Below are 27,932 nucleotides of genomic sequence, written 5' to 3'. Positions count from 1 at the left end.
AGCGGGTCCCCTACACACATGGAGTTGGCTACACATGTTCCTTTTGAATCAGTTTGTAACAGGCAAGCTGTTGGACTTGCACAAGCTCTCTTTCAGCCAGCACCTTACATCTCCAACCCTTGTGGTACTACATATTCCTAACATTTAAACCAGAGATTTTAAATAAACAGCGATTGCTTAGTGATCTTAAAGATGAAAACACAGAATTAGAGTTATTTCAATTCTGTTATTTATGTGACTACTTGAAGATTTTGTGTTTAAAATTTAAAATAAAACAGAATACAAGCTGCAAGGTATACTATTCCTCTTTGACAAATGCAAATTTTAATTTATACTAAAATCTTCTCTGAATTTGAAAAATCTCTTTAAATAGAAATATCTTTAAAATAGAAATATATTCACTCTTTTACATTGTCAACAGTTTAATATTAAAAAAGAATCAAGAAAATATTATTTCTGATTGTTACTATAAACAGCTGTCATATTGAACAATGAGGATTTGAAAAAATGATCCTCCTCTGGGTGCCAAAGCACACTGAGCACGCCCTGTCTGATTTAGCCGGCCTCTAGGGCAAGTCCAGGCTGTGTTTGAACCAGGAGAGGGCCACAGTGCTGGTTCATCAGCTCCACAAGCATTTCCTCTTTCATGCCCTGTTCCTTCCCAGTCCCCATCCCATTCTTCACCAAATCCAAGATTCTTTTTCTGAAATTTCACTCTCAGCACTCAGTTAATGTATTCTCTTATGTTATAACATGACTCTCACTAAAGAGCATTCACATCTTATGGAAATCTTTTTATTTAACAGTTTTACTGAGATATAAATCATATACGATACAATTCACCCATTTAAAATGTACAATCCAATGGTCCTTAGTATGTTCACAGGTTTGTGCAATCATCATCACAATTTTAATACATTTTCATCACCCAAAAAGGAAACCCCATGACCATTAGTAGTCAGTCCTCATTTCCCCCACTCATCCTCTCTCTCCCACCTGCCAGCCCCAGGCAATCACTACTCTGCTTTCTGTGTCTATACATTTACCCTTTCTGGACATTTCATATAAATGCAATCATACAATATGCAGTCTTTTGTGACGGGCTTCTTTCACTTAGCATATATTTTCAAGTTTCATCCATGTTGTAGCATGTATAATAACTTGTTCCTTTTATTGCCAAATAATATTCCATTGCATGGACATATCACATTTTATGTACCTATTCATCAGCTGATGGGCATTTGAGTTGTTTCCACTTTTTTGCTATTGCGAATAATATTGCTATGGACTTTCACGTACAAGCTTTTGTATGGACACGCATTTTTAATTCTCTTCAGTAGATTCCTAGGAGTAGATTTGTTGGGTTGTACAGTAAATTTATTTTTATCTTTTTAAGGGACTACAAAAGTGTTTCCCAAAGTGGCTGCACCATTTTCCATTCCCATGAACAATATATGAACATTCCAGTTTCTCCACATCTTGACAGAAACCGTTGAAAGCAGGGAAACGGAAGAGAGGGTGAAGGAAACGAACACTTGCTGAGCGCTGGGCTATACAAAATACAGTAACTCCAAATCCTGAGCAATTTTCAGTGTGTTACCCTGAGGACAAAAAAGCCTTCACTGGAAAGAATCTTTAGCTGTGTAAGCCCAGAAATAAGCAATTGGTGGTTGAGTGGTAAGAATTGAAACTACCCTACACAGCTTACTGTCCACAGTAACGTGACTTCACCGTTCCACTGTCTTCATCAGTATAACTTTACAACATCAGGAAATTCTTGCTCAGGAATGATAGAAGTTGGAAATAATTTAATTGTGAATTCCAGGAACTTCCTGGAAGACCCATTGATCCTTCAACAGAAAGCAAACAACAGTTTATACCCCAAGACTTCTTTGAACTCCTCACCTGAAAATCTTCACCTGGCTATCCACCAATTCTGAACTGTATCACGATTCTTACTCAGTCCTAACCAAGCTCCCACATTGAAAGACCCACCCTAAGCCAGAATTTGGAAATCTCATAAATATCCTGACTTTGCCCTTCCCACTCTGAGATGCAGCCAAGATTCTCTTTAGGTAATGTTCTCCTTACTAGTATACCAAGACTCAGTTTGGGTAGCGTTTTCCTTACCAGCCAAAAAAACCTCAATTTTGTCTATTAACAGGATGCTCTGGAGATATTCTGGAAAGCTAGCATCCAACAGCAGATATTTGTGAAAGGAAGCCAGCAACCCCAAGTACATATATAGATATCGTCTTGCCTTCCTAGTGGAAAGGCCAGACCTACCTAGCAAAAGACTCCCGTATTACCAAGGAGAATATTAAAAATGTCACAAAATACTGCAGTAATAAAATGAGAATAGCAAACAGAGGAGACAAAATTTAAGTTAAATTATATTAAATCTAATACAAATTCTGATAGAAATGTCCAATAATTTAATGACTTAGTCACTCAAACCCCCTACCTTGCAGTTTGGTCTGTTGCATCGTGACAAAGCCATGACTAGAATGCCTTTAGGAACAGTTTGCCCTGTAATCTTGGGTTAGTTGCCACATGGAAAGTTATCATCAGTCAGAAAGATGTCAAATTATACCATAAGCACTTCTTTGCTTTAAAAGTTGCTCTTAAGATTTGACACAACATTGTAAAATGATTATAAATCAATAAAAAGTGTTAAAAAATAAAGATAAGGTCAAAAAAAGTTGCTCTGAAGTAGTGTTTTTAAAAAGGAATAATCACCTTCTTTTAGGAAAGAAGTGAAGATCCAGAGAAGCCGTTAGACTCAGAGGTTATATACCATTTATACCATCAGAGGTTATATACCATCTTAACAAAAGGTAATAGATTTATGGGGGAGGGGTAAGACTAAAGAAAAGAATATCGGGCTTCTAGGAGTGGTAAACTGTGGGGAGGTAAATACATAGGGGAAACCATATCCAACAGAAGATAAGGGTTATTTTAGTAAGGTTTCTTTGTGCTGACAAGGACTCAGTGCTGACTTTCTGTCTCCAGTGATAACCATTGTTTTCCCTCCTGGTATGGGAGGCGGGAGGGGGAAGATCTTCACAATGGAAAATTTTTGTCCTGCTTTTAGGCCAATAGAGGGAGGCAGACAGCTCTTTCTGCATGTGCTGTTTCTCAACTGCCTTTAGTCCAAAACAATTCTTATGCTAAAGTGGCATATTTTGGGGTGGCATATTCCGATTCCCTTCATCTCTTACCTACTGACATAGAATGAAGCTCTTCTAATTTTTAATCAGAGTTATGGCACCTTCTTATAAAAAAAGGAAAGAAGATTTTATAATAGACAACAAAAAAGACAAGGACACTATTTTGTATCAGTCACATCTCAATTGTGAAACTGTAAGGTAAAGGATTCATATGTAATAATAACATTGCCAGTTTCATGCCTCAATATCCACCATGTATATTTTAGCTTCCTGAATTGTTCACTGTTTCCAAATACATCATTTTTTGATATACTTCTTATTTTATGAGCCATTACCTGTCCTTGGAGTGCTCTCGTCTTTTCACCACTAGCAGCTATTTCCCATAATCACTGCTTACCTAGCGAAATCCCATTCCATAAGGCACAGTGCCTTAGTGTCCCAAATGTCACTCCCATAGGCCACTATCACATAGTTGTCATCCATCTCCACTAGCATTTTCTCAATATTTAAAAACACGACTTGCTTTTTAACTTAAATAAGTGTATAAATTGGTAACTTCATATCAAATTATGTAAATTTTTAAAGCATCATTTTCCATAATTAGAAAGTAACCATAAAAATAAGTACTATGAAAAAATGCATTATTAAATTCTAATAGAAAGCTACCAAATGCTCTGAGCCTGAGGCTCTTTGTAAAATGAGAGGTTGGCAAGGTTAAAGAGCTACAAGGACATATTCTGTCAAACTGAAACTTCCTTCCAGACTTTAACAGAACAATGCAATGGGAATAATTCCCCTGCTGTGGGATTCAATGTTATGCAATGCTATGCCTTGTCTCTCCTAGTCTGGGTCACAGCACATCTAGATTTATCTCCCTTATCATCACTGGTGCCTGTGCCCCACTTTGGGAACACTGGTGCATTGAAAACAATGCTGGACTTTGGAGCCAGAGCATCCTGGGCTCGAATCTGAGCTCTGTCATAAATAAATTTGGCTTTACTGTTTTTAAGTCAGGTCACTAAACCTATGTAAGCTTCACTTTTCACTCCTTCTTAAGTATATAAGATCTATCTCAGTGGGTGCTATAGGGTGAATGTTTGTGTTCCCCCTCAAAATTCATGTGTTGAAATCCTAATCCTCAAACGTGATAGTATTTGGAGGTGGGGCATTTGGGAGGTTCAACCCTCATGAATGGGATCACTGTCCTTATAAAAGAGACCCCAGAGACACTCTCGTCCCTTCCTCTATGTGAGGACACAGCAAAAAGGGTATGAACCAGGAAGCAGGCCTCATCAGACATGGAATCTTCTGGTACCTTGATCTAGACTTCCCACCCTCTAGAACTGTAAGAAATTAATTTATGTTGCTTATATGATAGCTAGGTTATGGAATTTTTGTTATAGCAGCCCAAATGGATGAAGACAATGGAGTATTTTAAAGATCTGAGATAAAGCATATATAGAGTGACTAATACGTGAATGATCTAAATGAACAGTAGTTTATATTAATATTATTGTCTTTTTCATCATTATCACTACCATCCTTCAAGGTGTAAATCAAATGTCATTCCCTTTGTAAAAATGCCACTTTCTTCCTTGAAGTTCACAACACTTTGAATATTCATTCATTTTGATAGAATCATTTATTTATATCTGTCTCACTTGTTTGATGAGTTCCTCAGAGGCAGGGCCTCTTCTCAGCCCAGCAAAGCAAACACTGATTGAAAGCCTACTGTGTTCAAAGCTTTTTGAGCTATAGCAGTATTTGGAAAACTTTTGCAAATTTGGTTATCAAAAGACAGAGTACTCAAGGTGGGTTATGGTCACATCGTTAGAACAGTTGCTCAGAAAACAGCCTTTTACATGCTAAACAGAGCAACTGGTATATTTTTCCATTTTGTAAATTGAGACAAATTTTAAGTCTTAAGTCCAGAGAATTTTCCACTATGGCTCTAGCGTGTCCTTGTCTCCCACAGCTGTTCCTCTCTACTCTTAATAAAATTCAAATTGCCCAAACAATGGCTGCTAACTCACAAGTGCAATTCCTCCCTCTTCTGAGAACTGTCTTTCTCCAACTATTCCCGAAACTAGCTGAACTTCGGCTAACCCCTCTTGCTAAGGCCCTATTGAAAACTTCTGCTCTTCTTCCCTAAGTTAGAAAGCTCCTTCAGAACACTTTCTGGCCTGGCATTTTCCAAAAAAACCTTATGCTAACGTGCTGTGTTGATTTTCTTTACTACAGAAGGCAGTGAAGTCTAATGAGAATATTTTAAGATTAAATCAACATATTTAAATTTTTTATTATAAAATATTTCTTGAAACAGAAGAATACATAAAATAACCAATTTAGTTTTTATTCTCATTAATCAATTTTATCTTTCATTCTTTGTAAATCTTTATATACTGATTCAGTTCTTTACACAGTCAATCAAGGACATTCATGTTTATTGAGAAGGTCAGAAACCACTTAGAACAGCATGGTTAGTGCTCAACTTTGAGTTTCAGATTAGCCTAAAAAACTTCGTGAGGTAAAGTCTTGAAAAAAAGATTTAAAAATTTTTTTTCTCCCCTAAATTCTTAAAGCGTTTCTTAACAAGCAAAGCTCAGAGGTCTGAACATAAAATTTCACCAGAGCTCTTCCTGTAAAGAGGATTGAGACTATGACATAGGGACAGTTCGGAGGCAATAAGACCAGGGGTAGAAGTTTCCTGGATCACAGAAAAGAGAGCCAGGGTTCATCCCCTATTTCTCAGGCCAAGAAAGAGAAACTGAAAGAAGAGCGTACACATGTTCCACTTCCCATATGGAGCTCTGGAGGGAGGCTTCACATATCAACATAGGTCAGCTACAGCAAAACAGAAATGTTGGCTTAGTGAGATTCTGCAAAGGGAAAGCCTGAGTCAGTTCCTCCTGCTGCCTCAGCCTCCAGTTGGCTGCAGGAGACGCACAAGTTCCCTTGTGCTCTGTGAGGCGACAGAGAACTGCTGAGGGGACTGGTGTCTGGAAGAATCTTAGTGACAGGACCAGGAAGTCCCAGAGTACGGGTAGCTCAGCATGGAGCAATGGTGATGCCCATGCTCAATAGCAGGTGCCAACATGAAGCCAACAAGACTTCACCCCTACACCTCAGTAAACACCAGTGTGTCATGTAATCCGGGGGAGTGATTAAGTAACCGGATGAACCATGTGGCCCCTCCCCATTACCAGCACAAGATTTCTGCATCCCTTGGTACCCAGAAGTCATCTAGAAGGAAGAAAAGAAGGAGTAAGAGATCGAAACTCTGAAAAATCTGCGAAATTATCAGGAAGAAAAGACTGAGCCACCTTTAACTGTCATGCATACGCTGTGGAGTATGAATTCAAGCCCTTCTGTTAAAATAATACAGTGATTAACACAGTGGTTAAGATGAAGTGCTCTGGGGTGAGACTTGGGCTTCAAATCCTGGCTCATCACTTCTAACAGGAGTTGAAATCTTCCTCCTTTTAGTTTCCACCTAGGGGTGCAGTTCTGTGCCTTATGAGAAATCTATGCCTTATTGAAGAAACCTAAACTCTCCTACATGACAGCCTTTCCGATGTTGGAAGACAACCTTCACATCACCTCTGTGTTTACCCTTGTCTCGCCTACTTTCCACAGGACCTTCCCTTCGCCCTCCAGATGGCTCTCCCTAGAAGCCTTTGCAAGTCATCTGTATTCCCTTCACACTCATCCCACACTGCCACACGTCACTGCTTCCTAAGACTTTACTTTTATCCTCAGCCTTGATTGGAATGGTTCTTTTCATTCCCCCTGAATCCTCACCTTTGACTCAAACTCCTTATGGAATTGTTGCAGAATTTAGTCTGCCTATCAGGAAAAGGCCTCTGGCGGCTGGGACTCAAGTATCCAGATGTTCACAATTTTCCCTCCCCATCCCCATTAAGCTGGTAGATTTAAGCAAAGAGGAGCTGAACTGGAAGGTCAGCTGTTGGGTCCAAGTTCCCTGGTCACTACTTCACACAGCAAGAAGAGAAAAATAAGAGAGTAAGGCAGGGAGTCTGCACATCCCAACACCAACCCCAAAGGCTGTTCTCCTTTCTGCTAAACAAAAAAGAGAACTCAATTCTCTCCATTCCTCATTAAGAAGAAAGAGGGAACGATCCTACCAGTGGGAATCTCTGATTATGCTTCTAGGAGTCATATCTTTTAAATATTGTGCTATTTAAATATCACTCCTTCTTCTTACACTTTGGAATTCTCTTCAGCAGGATTCTACAGTCACAATACTGGCTGAGACTAGAGTTACATGTCTAGGTTGGAGTCATAATTTGTCATCTGATGATAGGCATGTCACATTAGCTTTTCTCCAGCACAGAAGAAACATGCAGTTAATTGAAATCTGTAGCTCAGGATTAGATACACCCAGAACTAGATGCCAACTTCATACTGATATGGCTTTCCCCTAACCAGGGAAATTGATACTTACAGTAAAGTGTTTCTAAATCCAGCACACTGTATTGCTTAGAGAGTGAGTCCTGGAGCCAGACTGCTTGTATTTGAATTCTAGCCCCTCCACTTACTAATCAGTGGGCATGTTACTTACTCCCTCTGTACCTGTTTCTTTATCTTTAAAATGAGGGTAATAATAAAGTCTACTTCACAGTATTATTGTGAGCATTAAATGAGTTAATAGTAAAATGCTTAGATCATTCAATTAATCTAATCAACAAAGGATTTGAATTACATAAAGAAAATTTCAACACACAATAGTAATCTTCTTCCCCATAGAGTTATACTGATAAGCTATGAAGTTATTTAGATACAGGAATAATGAATTAGGGGTCAGAAGAACCAGCTTTGAGTCTGTGACACTGCCACTAGCTAGCAAACTGTCATTTCTGTGCTTCAGTTTCTTGTCTGTAAAAATGAGATAGTAACATAGTCCGATAGTTACCAAGAAGATTATGGGACAGTTTGTAAGGAGCGCCACATAAACGGCAAAGCAGTGTACAAATGTGAAAGACTGCTCTTATCACTGATTGTTATTATTTTCTCACACTTCATTGGGTATCCAGAGACTTTTAAAAGATCAAGATATCCTGCCTCCCAGAAAGTAATATATTATTTTCTTCAACTCTCTTTTCTAGACTTGAAGAAAACCTCAACCTCTTCGCATTTCCTTGTCATTAGAACACTTGGTCTTCACGTCAATGTACCTGTATAACACTGCACGGCCTAGTTTCCAAAGGTCAGAACTTGCCTATAAAGACTGTACTTTAGTTTGGCCTATTCAGGTGTCTGATCTCTTCAAAAAATGTTTTCAAACACTTCTAGGAAGGTCTCCTGTTGATGGTCCACAATGTGTTTATGGCTTCAAACAGATTGTTCTTTCCTAGCAAACGTATCCTGTTTGAACTTGAACTTCAGTTTCTCTTGCTTTGGATCTCAGACTGCATCTTGCCTCTGGACTCTGCGCTCAAAGACTACAGTCTTGACTTTGGTCACTTATTTCCTTGAATTATCTGGAAAAGTCAGTCCAATTTTAGCCAAAACTTTCATCTTTCTTCCCCAGGTAAATCTTGATATAAGCAAAAGCAAAGGTTTGTTTTTTTTTTTTTTTCTTTTTCTTTTTCTTAACATTCTGTGGGCAATGAATACTGTTTCATATCCCGTAGTCCAAGGCCTTTTCTCTTGGATCCTCAGGAATAAGAATGACCTGCCTTCTATCACATAGGCCATGCCAACTAGAAATTACCCTGAATGTCTTTTAGTCGCCATAACTTTATTGGGTTCTCCCTCAAACAAAATCTCTCTGTTTCTGATTATTTTGCCCCAGATGTACCTGGAGCATACTTTCAAGCTGAATCTCATTTTCTTATTTCCTGTCCATATTTCTAACTTCCCCAGACCCCCTGGATAATTTATCTTTTTGCACTAATATTCACAGCTAAAGAAGTATAGACCTGTTCTTTCTTCATCTTTGGGCTCAGGAAATATCTCCAATCATTTTTCAATCATCTGTGGTCCACAGAGAGCCAAAACATGCCTTTTCTGGGGAAATTTAATCCACATGCTTATGATTAACTTACATGTAAGTCATTAAATTGGTGTTTCTCAGACATTTCATTTTGCAAGTTACCTTTCTCTTGCCCTTCAAACTCCCTCTCAAGTCTTATTTGAGCTGGTATAGAGTCACTGCACCCAGGTGCTTTTCAGAGCCAGCAAAACACTTAGAAAAGTAGTCCTAAATATATCTGAAATGCCATTCTGCCCATATTGTAGTTGATATACAACTGCCTGAATGGTTGGTGTCTTACAGTATAGAGAGTGAGTAAAGAATTTATAATCAGTGTCCCTTTAGATAGCAGCTGTAATTATTCCTCAAAATGAAGTGTGGTTTCTAATGGCTTAGTCATCCAAAATTCAAGCTCATTTCAATTTAATTCAGCCAATTTAGTAATCTTTCTATATGCACCTATTATGTGCTAGGCACAATAAATCATAATATTCCATGCCTTCAATTTGTCCATTGTCTAAAAGGAGAGACTGGCCTGTGTATTTATAACTATGATAGACAGCATTGGAGAACCAAGTGTAACATAATCAAAGTGCTACTAGAGAACCAGAGTGAGAGATTCCTACTGGGGAGATTAGAGAAGGTGGCAGTGGGGATAGGCTTTGAAGCAAGGTATTGCGTATGCTGAAGGTAATAATGATTCCAGTGCGTGATATGTAATCTGGGGAGTAACTGGTTCAAAATAGGACTAGAAAGGCAGGGCAAGTCCTTGAATGCCATGCTTGAGAGTTGAGGGTCTTATGTATGCAATGGGACTCTAACAAAGATTTTTGAAGAATGTGGGTAACATGACTGTCTCTGACTGATACTGTGGAAGACACATTGGAAGCAGGAGAAATTACAGGCAGGGGAGCCATGAGAAGGCCACTGTAATGATCTAGACAAGAGCTAAACAGCGACCAAACAGTGACTGAGAGACTGGAGTAATGATAGTGGATGGCTTGACTTTGAGAAACATTGCTGAGATGGACTTCAATGGGCTTAGATATGAGCAAGATATGAAAATTATGTAGGCTGTGGATGATCTCTGGGTAAATTACCTAAAGTCTTTAGGGCTCCATTTCCTCATGTCATGTGGGTAATTAGCACGTTTGCAACAGTGACTCCCTACCCTGGTTTGAGCTCAATTCAGCATACAATTTTTGACTATTTACTAGAGGAGATGTAAGAATCAGTGTACCAAGTCCCTACTCTCAAGGAACTTACATTCTAGGGAGGGAAATATGACAAGTTTGTAAAAGACTATGAATATTTATAGACAATATCATATCTACTAAGTGCATAAAAAGATGCAGATAAAATGTTAATGAAGCTTAGAAGTAGGACAGATAACATTCACTTGGAAGAATTCAAGGAAAACTCTGAGAAAGAGTTGACCTGTGATATGGACCTTGAAAGATAGCTAGGCATTTCTGCTGGATGGAGATGATGGACAAGGCAACCACAGGCAGTAGAAGAACTCCAATCATGCACTCACACACTCAGTCCCTCACTCATTCAACAAACGTTTATAGAGTGCCTACTATGTTTAAGGAACACAGATTACACACATTATGGAGGACAATCTGCTTTACTCAAAGTCTACTCTAGAATAATGTTTGGCTAAATATTTAGGTACCATGGCCTAGCCAACATGACACATAAAATTAACCATCATACTGTAACAAATTGAAAAAATTTGGTCCCAGCCTCCATCAGTCACTTTAATCAGAGCGGCTGACAGAGTGGCACACTCAAATAAAAATTTGAATTCAGTCAAGAACACACAGGGCCAAGGAGGGGATTGTTAGGAGAGGGAGCCGGCCACCAGCCCTGATGGTCCCTGCATGCTCTTGGTGAGTGTGCCAGACTAAAAGGCTTATCTGTCTCCTGTTAAAGAGCAGTTTATGCAGCTACTTACACAGGTGACAAAATGGGTCAAAGTGACCACAGTATAACTACCATGCTTGCCTCCAGAGAGGGGGGAGATTGGCTTGTTAACTGCTTGCCACAGTGTTTGCTGGGCCCTTGATTCTGAATTCCTCAGCTGCAACTCCAAGCTGCTGTATTTGGGCCCACTGCATTCCCCCTTGGGACTTGGTGGCCAGCAGAACCAGTGTAATTATGGTAATGTTCATGATGCTTGCTGTGCATTAGTATTTAGGTCTTTTGTCCCCAACCCAGGAATCTTGTGTCTTCTGCTTATATTTATGAATCTGCAAAGGCTAACATATTAGATTGCAAGTAGGGTAAAATCTCAGGCCCTTCCCGGTTCTTAACAGCTAAGATGATGAGGATGGGGTGCTGACAGTGGCATGTCTTTCTGTAAGAGGAAGGACTAGGGCTTTGCAGGCCAGTTTCAGGGATATAAGAAGCTTTCCCAGGACCTAGTGGGGAATGCTCATATCCAAATAGTGGGTAAGGCTGGAGAGTAAGGGTCCCCCAGTGTCCTGCCTGTTAACGAACAAAAGTTGAGCTAATATTGAGAGGCTGAGCAGTGAGGGATATGATTGCAACAAGCCACCAAAATGGTAACTTGACTGTTGTTAACTCTCCCCAGATTGGTGAGGGAAAGGATATTATCATGACAATGGGGCAGTGAACCCTGTGACCCCAACCTAAAGTCAATGTGGCTGAGGTTACTGAGGCAAGGGGTTCCTAAAGCTGAAACAGATGATGTCAGTAATGATGATTTTGTCACCCAATATGGGGTTTTAGGCTGACTGAACATTGGAAGTTCATTTGGTTGAGCTATGCACAACTGACACAACACTCAAAACTTAAAGTAGTTACTAAAACAATTTTGAAACTGAAGAACATTTTCTTTATGGGACTCATATTTCTCAATTTCAAAATTTACTACAAAGCTACAGTAATCAAGACAGTATGGTGCTGGCATAAACACAGACATTTAGATCAGTGGAACAGAATTGAGAGTACAGAAATAAACCCTTAGATTTACAGTCAACTGATTTTCAACAAGGGTGCCAACACCATGTAAAGAGGAAAAAAAAATAGTCTTCTCAACAGATGTAGCTGAAACAACTGTATCCACATGCAAAAGAGTGAAAGTGGATCCCTATCTCACATCATGTGCAAAAATTAGCTCAAAATGGATCACAGATCTACATGTAAGAGCTAACTATAAAACTCTCAGAAGAAAACATAGGAGTAAATTTTTGGCCTTGAATTAGACACTAAAAGCACAATGACAAAAGGAAAAACAAGTAAGTTGGATTTTATCAGAATTATAAACGCTTGTGCTTAAAAGACACTATTAAGAGAAGAAAAGGAGAATATATTTGAAAATCACATATCCAGTAAGGGATTAGTATTATAAAGACCTCTTACAACTCAACAATTAAAAATAAACAGACCTTCCCTTAAAGAATGGCAAAGAATTTGAACAGACGTTTCTCCAAGAAGATTCATAAATGGCCAGTAAGCACATTTTGAAAAGATGCTCAACATTATTAGTCATTAGGAAAGCACAAATTAAAACCATAATGAAACACCACTTCACATTCCCTGGAATGGCTATAATCAAAAGACAGACAATAACAAGTGTTGGTGAGGATGTGGAAAAATTGGAACCCTCATATAGAGCTATTGGGAATAAAAAATGGTGAAGTCACTTTGGAAAACAGCTTAGCAGTTCCTCAAAAAGTTAAACACATGACCCAGCAATTTCACTGCAAGGTTTATATCAAAGTAAAATGAAAAAATATGCTGCATAAAAACTAGTACACTAATGTTTAAAAGCAGCATTTTTCATAGTAGCCAAAATGTAGAAACAGTTCTAATGTCTATCAACTAGTAGATAAACAGAATGTGGTATATCCACACAACAGAATATTATTCAGCATTAGAGGGGAATGAAGTATTGATATGTATTACAACATGGATGAACCTTGAAAACATTATGCTAAGTGAAAGAAGCCAGTCACAAAAGGACACATATTGTATGATCCCATTTACATGAAATATCTAGAATAGGCAAATCTGCAGAGATAGAAAGTGGAAGAGTGGTTGCCAGAGGCTGGAAGAAAAGGAGAATGGGGAGTAGCTGCTAATAAGTATGGGGCTTCCTTTTTGAGCGATATTCTAAAGTAGATTTCCTTTTTGGGTGATATTTGGGTGGTTGCACAACTCTATGAATACACTAAAAACAACTGAACTGAACACTTTTAAAGGGTGAATTTTCTGGTAGATGAATTTTATCTCAATAAAGCTGTTATTTTTTAAAAGCATAAATTAATATAAATTCAAAGCCTTATTTACTGGTGTGGAGCTGCTTTCTTCCTCAGCACCTCTGATCCTTCCCTTCCTCTCTATCCCAGATCTAGCTGTTTTAAGGAGAAAGATGACTAGAGGTAGGACTGAGGTCTCCCTTTCTCCATGTGGACCAAAGACCATATGCATCCATTCAAGTATGTTGGGAAACTCTGGGGAGGAAGGAACTCAAACTCTTATGGCTCTGTTACCCAAGTTACTATCCTACCCATTTTGTTGGGTAGAGGGCTCTGAATTCAATTAATTACGTTTGCGCAAGGTTCCTAATAGGGAAAATAAACCTCAAGTGACCTTGTGTGTGAAGCCCTTTGGACGGATTCAATATCTTATTGACGCGTTGATTTTTTACATGTTTGGGTTGTGAATGCTCATAATATCCAGAGGGGATTCTCCTGACCTAAAAGAGTCCCATATAAAGAAATAGTGAGACATGTAATGGGATGTTTACATGAAGTAGAAATATTCACATATAGTGGGACATGTAAATCACTCCCTAGTCCATCTTCCTACTCCATTTCAAGATGGTCCCAGGAGGAGAAAGGGAAATCATAGCCTTGATTAAGATCTAAAGGACTGACAGGTATATATAGAATAGATAAACAAGTTTATACTGTATAGCACAGGGAAATATATACAAGATCTTGTAGTAGCTCATGGTGAAAAAAAATGTGAAAATGAATATATGTATATTCATGTATGACTGAAAAATTGAAAGAAAAAAAAAGATCGAAAGGGCAGCAGGGATATCAAGAGATGTAGTATCTCAATACCACAGCCCCGTATGTCCAGAGAAATGGGAACTGGAGACTTAAGGTAGATTATCACCAACTAAATTAAGTTGTTACTCCTACAGCCCCTGCTATTCCAGACACTATAGCTGCAGCTGACTCCACTGCACAGACTGATGGCAGTTGGTATGCTGTCCCTGACACTAACAACACCTTTCCTTCATTTCCCCCCAAGGGGAAGGGTCCAGACCAGTTTGCATTCATGGCAAATCTTCAAATATATGTTTGCAGTACTTCCCAGGAGGTAAGGTTAATGAAGAGGCATTAATTATCTTTCATCTTTCAGAGCCAACCTGGAAATTTCCTCAGAAAAATGCGCTGCTGTGGATCTCCCAATTTAACTGACTTCTGGAAGTGGATCTGCCATCCATCATCAGATGGCTAAACATTAGGGGATGGCTCAGCTCCTGCACTGGTGGAAAGGTTTTAAAGTAGTCCTACTTTCAAGGAGTAGACACATACATATACAATAATGAGGCAAAATGATAGCTGTCGTAAGAGAGGAAGACTCTCCATAGTGCTCTGTGAATAGTCAATATAAGCAGTGAAACTAACCTGCTGCTGCATGAAATTGAAAATTTGTTCCTTTTTCCTTTTGTTCTTTCATTATTCAGTAAGAATGTAAATCTACAAGAGTCAGCCACAGTTAAATCCCAGGTTTTATTTCCTGAATCATTTTATTTTACCTTGAAGCCAGCTTTTTTACTTCCTCACTGCTGTTTCTATCTGCCTTGGCCGCTAGTGGATACGATTAACCTGAATTCTTGAATTGACAAAGCTGTGGCAATCAGAGTTGGGTAACCAATCAGAGTCGGGAGATGAAGGAGTAATGAAGAATCATAGAACTCAGAACCACTGGCTCTGTTCCTTTGCTGTGTTCCTTTGAGTAAGTTGCTGGACCTCTCTGGGCCTCAGTTTTCTTCTCTGCCAAACAGAATGGGTTTATCTATCCTATCTACCTGCCTTGTCAAGAAGCCTGAAAAGCCAGATGACTCAGTGAGTGGAAATAAGCTGTGGAAACTTATGATGGTACATAAAGAGTAAAGTCAAAGAAGATAAAATAGGAAAGTATTATTATATAGGTTTCTAAAGTATGAAATGAGATGTAGAAGATTTTGGAAATCCTAAACAATCTATATGTGCCAACTATCATTACTGTAATAACTAAAATGTTTCCTGTTGCTGAGCATCTGTATGTAAAACCTGCCTATGGTGACGACTGTTTCCAAGGTATTCCAATCTTTCCCAATATGTTAGAGTTTCATCCACTTCCAAGGAATAATTTTCTATACTTAGAAAATATTTATTGTTTTAGAACAGATAATAATGGTCACATTATTATATACTTACTAAATGTCAAGCATTGTCTTAAGCATTCACAAGAACCCTGTGATGTATAGACTATTAGCATCCTTATTATACAGATGTTTGAAGATGAGGGAATCTGGCAAATGTCGTACAGCAAGTAGACAGTGGGGCTGGAATTCACATCCAGATCTGACTCTAGAGCCCAGCCTCTTAAGGACCATGTTAACTACCTCCCTGTTCACAGAGTGCATGCAACACCTAACAATGAAGCCTGCCTTCCATATTTCCATTACTGAGCAGTGCACTGCAGCCTCCAGATTCCCAGTCACTGAGCACCTTAGAATTCAGTAAGGATTGACTCTGAGCAGCGCACTGTGGGAAATATAAAGATATGAGAGATGGCTTCTGTTTTCAAGGTGCTTACAGGGAGAGGAAATTAGATGTATCCAAACAACTCTAATAACAAAAGAAAGTGATAACTGCTGTAAAAGGGCTAAAAGAGCCTTGAGAAAAGTAGAATTACCCCTGAATGATTTAAAAGTGAAATGATGAGGTTTAGTTTTATTTTAAAAGGTTTTATTAGTGTCAGTTCAGCTGGGAGGTTTGTCTGAAAATACTGGTATAGAAAGCTTGACAATAAAGCAGAAAACATCAGAGCTGAAGGGAACCACAGATGGCCAAGTTCAACACTCACATTTAGGTTGCACCTAGGGCGCCCAGTGCCCCAGGATCAGTGAGTTGGTGGCCAAACTTGGAATCAGATCTAGAACTCCTGGTCTTCCTTCTGTCCTAAGGAAATCCTTCTTTCCTGCTGTCTTAGTAGAAGGTACTCTGAGGGCAAGAAGCTCTCTCAGGAACAGGTATTCTTTAGGTAATGAATATTGCAAATGCCCACTAATGGCATCTTGTTGCACAAGCCTTCCCTCCAGCCAACAATAACATCTCCTACTCAGAAGTCTGGCTCTGGAGATACTGAGTGAACAAGACAGACCTTAGTGCATCATCTATTAGCTCTCTCTCCAAGGCTCTATGTCACCCCCAAACAGTTTGTAAACATGGAGAGAAGGAATCTGACTTTATTTTTTATGTCCCAGAGCAATGAAAACAGCGCTTTGCTTCATTGTATGTCACAACACTCTAGCACAAGGACATTAAAAACAATCACTGAAATTTTAAAACATATACAAAAACAGAATAGTATGACAATCTCCCAAATGTTCATCACCAGCTTCCACAATATTGTTATTTTGCCATCCTTGTTTCAAAGCCTGCTGAGAGGTGACAGAGGGTGTACGTGGAGATGACCAGGTCAGTGACAGGGAAACACAGAAGACTCAGTCAAGGACCCCAGACATAGGGGCCGGCAGTGGGATACACCACAAAGAGAGAGGAAGCCAAGCGGTTTGCCAAATGTTAGTGGCACAGGTAGGGCAGGGAATCAGGGGTGGAGAGCCTGAGATAAACTGTACTGAGCAGTTTGCTGGCTGACTCTGTGTCAGGCCATGGGTGGCCCACGCCCCACGGTAGTTGTATAGGCACTGCGCCACGTCTGATGTGCGACCGAGCCTCTCACCACTGCAGCCTTTGCAGATGCTGCTCCCTCTGAGAGAATCCTCTGCTCCTCCATCAGCTTCTCCAAAGGCTGCTTTCTCAGCAAAGACTTCCTGGGCCACACTTTCTAAAGAGGTATCCTCTCCTTATTATTTTTCAACTTCACAGCCTGTTTGCTTCCTACACACCATTTTGAATTTTATAGTTAATTATGTATTAGTTTACTTGTTCACTTTTAGTCTCCTCTGCTGGACTGTAATCTCTAATGTGGGCAGGGATTTTATCTTTCTCCTTCACCTCTATTTCCTCAGAAACTAGAACAATGTCTGGCACATAATAGATACTCAATAAATATTTGTCAGATGAGTTAATGATAGGTAGTATTAAAATTTAGTTAATACCTTGGTAGTTGAAGCAAAAGTTGGGTACAAAAGAGTACAGGAAAAGGAAAGGCTAACTCCCAGTTTAATCAGGGTAAATGGAACCCTGTAACTCAGTGGTTCTTAATTTGGGTTGCACATTAAAATAACTTGGAGAGATTTAAAAAATACAAACACCTAGGCTCCTCTACAGAGCAACTAAATCAGAATCCCTGAGGGTCGTTTCTAAGCATAGGTATTTTCTTAAAAGCCCTCTAGGTGACTATAATGTGCACAGGCTTGAGAATCACTGTTCTAATGAAGAAAGGCTGCAAGGATTTTGACATGAAGATGAGGGCAGTGAATTCTGGAATAGAAGGCAAGTCTGCTCAAGTCAAGTTTAGATACAGTGAGTCAAAATGATGTGGTCTGTTCAATCCTTTCAATGCTGAAAACCACATCAGAGATGAAATACACAGTGTAAAAAAGTTAGTGAGGTATCTAAAGACTGATAGTTTTTTTTTTAATTTGTAAATAGCATAGTGCATTTAAAAAAGAATGAAAATCTGTATTCTATTTCTATTTTTAAAGACTTCCGCTTTTATTTGAACAAACAAAAAACACTGAGTTATAAAAAATATAAGAAACATATTATGTTTGGCTCTCATGGTTCCTTCTATCAGAGGCCTATTTTGGTTCCTAAATGTCATAACCAGGCATCATTGTGCCCTTAGTGTTTGCAAATATAGTGTTTAAGATGAATTAACCTTAGGTTCGTCATATTGTGCCACTCACAAAAGATCATTCCAACCCACCAAAGGGCATTCCATTTTATCTCTTTTCTTTTTTCTTCCTCCCTCCCCACTGCTTCTAGTCAGATTATTTTTAGGTAATGTTCTAGTGCATTAGGTGAACTGATGAGGTTAGGTGAGGTGCAGCTTTTCTCACTTCCAGAGCTGGCCTTGCTCCTCCGTCATCTGGAGGGTGCTGTGAGCATGCCACACTATGCTCCTAAGCTCAAACACATAGAGGCTGTAACTGCTGCTTCTACCTCTCCCTAATTTATTTAGGTTGCCGCACAATTTGCTGTAGCTGTAATCCCTCAGTATTGCATCTGGGAACAATATAAATGGTTGATGGCAGAGTGAGATTTTCAATTGTTGCTTCTCAGTGATTCACATAATGTGCTGTCATTAGCACTTTGATGTGACACATCATGGTTTCCAGGGCTTACTGGGCCATTTATAAATATCAGATGAAGGTGTTAGAGCTAGTATTGCAGTGTGGTTACTGCCTTAATTGCCTTTCCCCAAGAAAGGCTGGCAGCATCTTCTCTGGAGGAAAATAAAATGTAATTTTTAGTTTGTTTTTAACCACTTGCAGTCAGTTCTTTTCAAGTATAGGAAGCAAAGCTTTCCTCTTTTGTTCTATTTTTCTAGTTACTTAATTTTACAAAAAATTTTTCATTCTTTAGTTATCATTACTTGATTGATTTCCAGATATCTGTACCAATATTCAAATGTATATTATCTTGCCACAGTTATATTCAGGTTATTAATGATAATTATTACTGACTTACAGAATTTTACATTTTACAAAGTGACTTTATGAATAATAATAGCAGCTGACATTTGTTGAGTACTTACTATGACGTAAAAGATACATACGCACTGGCTCGTTCAAACCTTTCCGACTAAGCTCTAGAGGTAGACACTCTTAATGTCTCCATTTTATGATGGGAAACGGATGGTTGCTGAGGATGAGTAATCTGTCCAGGGATACTGTAGTAAATGGCAGAACTGGGTTTGAAACTCAGGTCAGTCTGATTCCAAAGCCAATACTTGTAAGCACTACATTCAAATACTCCCTACTCCCCAACCCCAGCACAGCTAGCCCCGTTTTACAAAGCAGGAAATGCAGACTCAGCAGCTGGAACATTGTGGTGCCGCACCGCCCCAGGGCCAACATCTTCTGATTCCAGGTGCAGAGCTCTTTCTACCGCCCGAGGCAGCTTCCACCAGGGCGAGCTCTTAAACGGCTGACATGTATCACTGACATCCCATGAGAACCACTCAGGTTGGTAAATAAGCAAAGGATGAGGGCCGGTAGTTAAAAATCAGAGGGGCTTCTCTTTAAAGCATTAGGGGCAAAAGAGCTACCTGCCTAGTCAGATAGTTCAGGTACAGACTCTGATTGGAGAGGCCAGTGTTTAAAGGCACAGAGGAGGAAAGAAGCAAAGTCATGGCCCACCGGGCATGCAGCCCAGGCCTTCAGCCACCGACACGGAGCCCAGTGATTGATCCTGCAGCTGAGGATGCCCTTCTCTCAGCAGCCGCGGGCTCCCACAAAGGAAGGCTGCACATGGAGAAGTCTTTGTCAGGGCCTCTAATGAGGGGATTGGGTTTCACATCACAGCTACCCCTAAACAGGTACTCTCTGCTTCTTTTATCTTCCTGATGGCTCCCACGGGAAAGAAAAGAAAGAGAAAGGAAGCTACACCAAGATACAGGTCACAGGCCGGTTTGGCGAGGTTTTGTACCACCCCTGCCCCACCACCTCCAGATTTGTAGCTCTGAAATTCCTTAATTTTCACACACCCTGTGTGGCCAACGGACAGCGATGGGAAAAGCTTTCCTAAGTCAGTTTTCATAATCCATCCACCATAACTGCCTGGAAAATTAATGTCTCTGACCCTTTGTACATGTTATTGCCTCCGTTTGGAAAATTCTCCCCAGACCCCAAACTCTTCTTCCTATGGCTAACCTGCCCTTCACCTTCAAGAGCCAGCTCAGGTACTGAATCCTCCAGAAAGCCTTCTTTGATGCCCCATGCCTGCCCTCCACCAGGCTGGCTTTGTTCCTCTCTGCCCTGCTAAAGCACTTCTGCTACGGCCCCTGCTGACTTATCTGTCTCCCATCCGACTGTAAGCTCCATGAAGCCAGGGACAGTGTCTCCAGTGTTCAGCACAATATCTAGCACATAGCACAAGTGTAATAAAGCACTTAATTCTTTCAAAACATTCTACTTTAAAAAAAGCCTAAATTTTTTCAGGTTATGAAGGCAATAATACTGATTAAAACAATTTTGTATACAAAAAAATCCACAAAAGAAAATAAAAATTATCTGTAACCTCACCACCCAAAGAAAACCACTTTGAACACTTAGATGTAGTTCCCTCCAGTAATCTTCTACGTGTACGTGTATACATAAAATGATTCTTACTGTCATATTTAGTTTTCTAAAGGATTTAAACAATATCTTTTAGAGGCAGATAGAGGAGACATTTTTATTACAATTTTAGTGATGATAAAATTGGAACCCAAAGGTACACATCTAATTAGTGGTAGGGCTAGGACTAGAACCTATGAATCTTGTCATAGCACCAAACTCCTGTCGCTCCCCAAGAGGTTTCCTAATTAGACAGTGCTCCTCTTGCAAGAAGAAACTGCAACGGCCAGCATCAATGGGACATGGGTTTATAACTGGATGTTCATCCTCAGGAAAGGGACAGATTTAAACTGATCCTCTGTCCACGTCATGGCTGTTCAGCAAAAAGGCACTGCCTAACATTTCAAAGGGAGATAAGGATGGAGTACCTAGGGTTTCACTCCTGTGATAGGCTAACAAATGAAGCTAGGCAGCCACCATTAAGACGCAGAGTTTCTTTGCAATAGCCAAACAACATTTGAACAGTGGTGGATTGGCTCTGAGTGTGTTTCTATGGGAACCACAGCCACAAGTTTGATCCCACTATAGACTAGTGAGTTGCATGCCAATCCATGACCACTGACTGTATTCGAGAACAATGTACACAACAAGTGTTCAGTAAGTGTGCATTGAGCTGAATTGAATGTTTATTATTATTCATCAGGGACAGTCAGCAAGAAAGAATGTTGACAGCAAATATAAATATCCCTACCACTATGCCCAGTGTAGAAAAGGCTATCCAATGTGAACTAGCTTTCTATTTGATTCTAAGTAGAGGACTACATTGTAATCCCTCAAACACAAACACACACCAGATTGTTAGCTCTACAGATGAGGGAACCAAATCTTATTTATCTGTAGTGTCCCCAGAATACCTAGCCTAGAGCCAGACACATTTGAAGTGTCAATGTTTTTTGAATTGAATTATATTTGCTAGACTGGTGTGGGAGTTAAGAAGATGTTGACTAGTAATTCACCATTCCTTTCCCTGAAAGCTCTGTAAATCAAGCTCTTAAAAAAAGCAGCAAGCTAAATTCCAAAACCCTCTCTTAGGAGAAATGCCCATGGCTGGTGGGGTCTGGACTATGTCCACTGAATGTGCAGATCTCTTCTGCACAAACATCCCTTATTCCCAAGGGAGACCACGACTGGCTGACAGGCTGTGGAGACTCACACGTTCCCACTTTCCCAATGGCAGGGGGTGGGGGTCAGGGGAAAGGGGTGGGAGTCAAGTAATGAAGAACTGCTGAACTCAATGTTCTCCTCTTCTCAGGAAAAGGAAAATCTCGCAATAGGAGGAGAGTTGGCACTTTTCTAGAGGAAAAGCCATAAAGAACATGGGATGTAGTTGAAAATGACCTTTTCTGAAGGCAAGTATCTTTTTTAAAGGGCTACCTTCATATTCTCTCTTGCCTTAGATTGGAGTGGCACTGCTGGAATGGCCTTGGCAGAGCTGGGCTGGAATCCTACAAACTGGGATCAAAGTTGACTGGGTGGGTAGAGGGCAAATGTGGGATATGGGTTGAGGAGCCATTAGGCTAAGACCCTCATAACAACATCAACAGGAAAAAAACAGTATTTGCCAATAAGATCCTTTCCTGAAATGCACTGAGCTGAATTTGAAGGAACAGGAATAGAAAATGGTGATTTTTCTGGGAAGCGGAAACACAATTCACTAATCCCCTAAACTCTTAATGAACGCTCTTAAAGATTTAATCACAAAGTAAAACCCACAGTTTTTTATTGGCAGTGGTTGGGTATCAACTGTATAACTCTCTGAGGTAGCAATCAGTATGATTCCAGGTCTGTCTCCATCACACATCCCAGGGTCTAGTGGTAAGGTCTGGAAGACTGGTGCCCTGATCTAGCCTAGTAAATTCTTTCCAGGAGACTTAGGACACACTCCCTCAGCTGCCAAGTTCTCTACTTATCAGGTGCAGAATTTATTAGCACAAAGAAAGATAAAAAGACAGCCTGCTATCTTTTTAAGTGTTTTTACATACAGTTTCTTTATTAGAGCTTGGTGTTTTTGGAGATACACCTGCCCACATCATTTGAGCCTTTGTGCTAAATCAGTAGGGCTTGTTAGCTTCCCATGAACCTCGGTGTTGCTACCACCTACCCACCAAGGTGTCTTGTGCTACGCTTATGTTACATGCATTAACTGTCGTTTGGGGAGAACAAAGTCATGAGAACTTGCATCTTTAACCCACACACAGCTGTGCAAAGGTACACAGAGAGTTGATACGGAATCCAGGTTTGTGCAGCTCTGGAAATCAAATCTTAGTCACCCAAAGACCATCTTTTTCTAGCCTAGGTTTCTTCTCTGCAGTTCCTCAAGATGCCTGCTTCCAACTCCACATCCAATTCTGAAACAAACAGTGGCCTCAGATCACAGCACAGATACCAAGGAGAGTACTGCAAGAAACAGTGTGGCACAATGAAAAGAAAATGACAGTTAGAACTGAAAACCTCTGAGAGTGCCAGCTCTTACCACTTGTCTGACCTTGGATAGGTCACTTCAAAGAACACTAGTTTCTCTTCAGCAAAGTAAGTATAAACAGTCATGCCTATCTCTCCAGGCTCTCCTCAGAGCAATTATGACAAAGTGCATTTATCTTATTTATGTGTTTATATACTTCCCATTTCTCAGTATGCTTCAACAGACTATAAGCTCCAGGAGTTCAAGGACCTTGTCTTTTTGGTTCAGCACAGTGGTTCACTGCCAGGAAGTGATCAGCACGTAGTGCATGAGCAAGAGGAGTGAATGAGATCTGAATGTGTGAAGGAAGGAACAAAGGAAGGAAGGAAAGACGGGAAAAAGGAAGGGCCGAGAGAAGAAAGGAGTGTTTGGAGTATTATTGATGTGTGGAAAATGAAAGTGGTCTGTAAATTATTATCCATATTATTAAAATATATATAACTAATATTTAATGCATTAATTATACCAGGGTGAGCTTTAAAAAATGTAAGGTAGATCATGTTACTTCGCTGCAGGAAACCTTCCAACGGCTTTTCATACTACTTACAATAAAAGTAAACTCTTTTCAGCGTTCAAAGCCTCGTGAGCTGACCCGGGCTGTCTCTTGTCCAAGCAGCCGCCCTCTTCCCTGCCAGGTCCCCAGCACTCTTGTGTTCTTGTGTTTCCTCAAACATGCCAAGTCTGTTCCTGCCTCGGAGCCTTTGTGCTAGCCCCTTCCCCTGCCTGAAAGCTCTTCTGCAAAATCTGCATGTCTGGTTTCTTCCTGTTACTGGGCTCTTGGCTCAAATATCACCTTCTCAGAGAAGCCTTCCCTGTACATGAGCTCTAAAGGAGCCCTGCTGACCCCCTCTTACAGTACTCCATTATCTGTGTATCCACTTAGCCACTACTTGTCTCCTCCCCAGTGCCTGGTGCTCAGTAAATATTTATATTGGTGTGACATTATATTTGTTCAGTGCTTACATTTCATAGATGCTTTTCTAATTATTATTTTGTTTTATCTCTACGAGTTTATGAGTTCAAATCAAACAACTGAACAAACAAACAAAAACTCCTGTGGTTCCAAACTGAAAACCCCCTCTCCATCCCTCTGTACCCAAGCCCCACACACACGTGGAGAGAGAGGTCTCCTGGCCCTGTGAATAAAAGCAACTGTGCCAGTCAGCTTTAGTATTTGTGATTTAACTAGAGTCATGTATGATCGGGGATAAAATAATTGCTTAGTACTCTGAACTAGAGGGATTCTTTTGAGACATGGAAATGATGCTGTTGGGTGCCAAGCTGCTCTCTGTTCTGGGCTTGGAGGCCTCCTGGCTCAGGTCTGGGCTGGGGTGGGATGGTGAGAAGAATGGGGAGTGTGGTAAAAATGGGCAAAGGGAAGCAAATGGCAGGAACATCACTGGTTCCAGTTGGGTTTGTTTACTGTGGACCTCAGGGCAGCAATAACTCTGTAGGAAGTGCACTGGACCAGGGCACAGGGACAGGTTCTAGTGCTGGCTCTACATGCTCCCTCCTCCCACCCCGGGCCATCAACCCCTCTGCCACATGAGGTGGAACTGAATCATCTCTAGCTCTGATACTATGAGTTAATGAGAGGACTCTGACCTTTTATCATGACCAAGAAAGACGTCTGTGAGAAGGATAAACTATTTCTGATAAGCACAGCTTTTCTGGACTAAGTGGGATTTCTTTGACTGGTTAGTAAAGTCACTGGACAAACCCAGATCTCTGCCTTTGCCATTCTTCTTTAGCCTTCCCTTCCCTTTGCTCTCCCAGAGAAGGGGATGCCCTGGGAAAATCCCCTCGTTGTCACAGAGGGATCAGCATCCACTTCAGCCACTCTCCAAGGGATGCGTTCCTACTGTATCCGATCTTGGCCAACACTCTCCCATCTGTTTTCAACATGTTGCATCTGACATTAACTAATGTCTCCTATTAGCATTAAAAGAAAACAATGCGGAAAAATTCTCTCTCAAGCAGAGTTCAAACAGGCCACAAGTAGATGTGGAATCTCAACTGCACAAGGTTAAAATAATAGAGGTAAATAAATATGTAAATATATAAATGTATATATGTGTATATGCATAAATGCATATGTTCATATGTGTGTGTATATACTGCAGTGTGTGTGGGAAGTGAAGCCAAAAGTCTGTAAAATGGGCCAAGAATGCTTCTGTTCAATTTATGAAATTAACTGGTAACAGAAGGAGAAGAAAACTTCTCCCAATGTGGAACAAGGCACAAGAACTGAAGGACATGGAAAAGGAGTTGGGAATCTTTATCTTACACTTACTGGTAATGGGTTAAAATTCTGGTCCACGAGGTGATTATATCCATGGTCAAAAAATGAGTGTCGTATCACAACATCAATGCCCTGATTGGCCAGCATTCCTAAAGTGTTCAACCACCTAAAAAGCAGGGAAAGAAAGCTACATCAATACATTTTTTTAAATGGCATATAATGAGCTCTATAGAAATTGGCTCACATACACACCAACCCCCTACACCCACCAAATTTACCTAGTAATTTAAAGGAGAAGATCATTTTAAGCAATGAATGCACAGACAGAAGAGACTTTAGAGATGATCAAATCCAATGTCTTCATTTTATAAGAAAAGCAACAGATTCAGGGGAGTAAAATGAATTGTCTTTGGTCATTAGCTTGTTGTTAGTGACTTGTCTTTTATTTTTATAATACTAACACATAAATAAACACCCTAGCCATTTGTAAGCCTAAAGTCATCCCCTCTGACCACAAGACACAGAATCACAGAAGCACACACACTATATTTTCCATCACTCAAACACCCCTGCTTCACCTATTCACTGTACCTGTACCTTTCATGTGACTCTAACCCACATACTCCCATGACCAATGCAAGAGTGGTCCAGTCACTTGTATCCCTCACATATCACTGTCAGTATTCAGCGCAATAATTTCCTTGGCACTATAACTAACTGTACAGGGATCGGAGTATGCTACTCTCATACACATGCTGCAATGGAGGACCTGCATTGCTCACACACTTATCACATACCCCATCATGCCAAACACCCGTTCTCCAGGGCATGCTAGCTTCAAAAATACTGCCCTTGTGATTCTTCCGACACCCACTGCTAACTCTGCCTTCATCATTTACACATTTAATTCAGTCATTCATTCATGAATTGATTTCCTTTCCTTTCTTTCTTTGTATTCTTCTGAAACTTAAGGAAACTTCTAATTGTAAAAATATATGTGTCAGAAATGTGACTTAGAGCTTCAGTCATCTCAGTATAAAAGATAAGGCATTTCATAATCTTTCCTGAGCATATATTATCTAGCTTCACCTGTCACCTCTTCTCTCACCCTAAGCTTTATTCCCCAGGCTCTAAGCCACACAGAACTACTTTTGGCTGCCTAAATACACCATGCTTTCTCATACTTGCCTGAGTCTTTAGACATGTTTTAACTTCTCCTTAGGATTCCCTTCCTCTCTTCCACTAACCCACTTTACCTGGCAAATTTCTTCCCATCTGTTAACTTCCAACTCAAATGCCATCTCCTTCTAAACAATGCTGCCCCAGCCAACAGTAGTGCCTTCCCCTCTCTGTATTTCCCAGAACTCTTAGTCATACCCTCTACTGGCCCACTGAATGCTGATTACTTACTTCTCTGCCTTGCCCCAGTTGGTATGAGCTCAACAAAAACAGTCACATGTTTTAGCTTTGTACCCAAAACACCCGTCACAGTTCCTGGCACGCTGTAGGTGCTCATACTCTTTGTTAGGTTGAAATTGATCTGGATAAAACTAAATTCTAGGAACTTTGAGAATCACCATTCAGCATATGAGTGACAAATCCTGCATAGTTATGATTTCCCAAATCTGAAACCATATGGAGCTTCAAACCAGTGACCTCTCTGAAATACAAAGCGTTGCTAATTTTTATATTATGAATAAATATGATTAATATTTTCAAATCTTTTTCACATTAACAATTATATTTTATTCCCATAAAACTAACCAATATTTACTAATAATTAGGGTTACAAAAACAAAACAAAACAAAACACAGCAAAATATGAAAACAAAAGTTTTAAATCAAAAAGAAAATCTGACAATAATATAGTAGAACCATTTTGTTGTTGTTGTTCAGATTGGGACATTGTGATCCAGGGAACTGAAATTGCTTTTGGAATATCCCATGGCTAAGCTACTTGTCTTTATTATTTTTGTTCACTTAGCAACCCTGTGAAATCAGGAGAACAGGTTTGGCTTTTCCTTTAGCCACCGAGACACAGCATTAACCGACCTATGGTAGAAGTGTAACATGAATTCTGCCCGATGCCACCTAAGTCAGGGCTCTCTCCACTGCAATAGCACAAACACAGTAGGGTCTATCGTGTAACAAGTACTTAAGTGTACAAACAACTTTGTCTTACTCACCCTTCTATCCATGCTTATTGCATGAATGAAGAAACAAAATGACGAGTAAATGTGTAATCACATACATGTGGACCCCTGCCTCTAGTGGCATCTGGATATCAATATATGGACTGTATTTTGATATTTAATATGTGGAAAGATCCCATTTGTTCATTCATTCATTATTCATTCAATAAAATTAATTAATCAAGCGTAAACGCCAGACCTTCTCCTCAGCATTGAGGAGAGGTACAAAGAAGCCCGTGTGACCGTGTAAGTCATTTGTAAAGCACTGGGCATGCAGATAACTCCGTTCTCATCTACAAAAACGGT

The 27,932-nt window shown here is 40.0% G+C and overlaps 1 protein-coding gene across 1 annotated transcript in view; it reads right to left on the bottom strand.

The window, feature by feature from the left end:
* Positions 1–27,932, bottom strand: part of HPSE2 (heparanase 2 (inactive)) — a 563,834-nt gene that overhangs the window by 95,445 nt on the left and 440,457 nt on the right. The window contains 1 exon segment of the mRNA XM_032491126.1: positions 25,486–25,600. Within this exon segment, the coding sequence (XP_032347017.1) occupies positions 25,486–25,600 (115 nt within the window).

The sequence above is a fragment of the Camelus ferus genome, chromosome 11 (genome assembly GCF_009834535.1).
Source record: "Camelus ferus isolate YT-003-E chromosome 11, BCGSAC_Cfer_1.0, whole genome shotgun sequence".
NCBI lineage: Eukaryota > Metazoa > Chordata > Mammalia > Artiodactyla > Camelidae > Camelus > Camelus ferus.
Note: the sequence above shows the minus strand (reverse complement) of the source record. Positions and strands in the feature narration are given on the sequence as shown.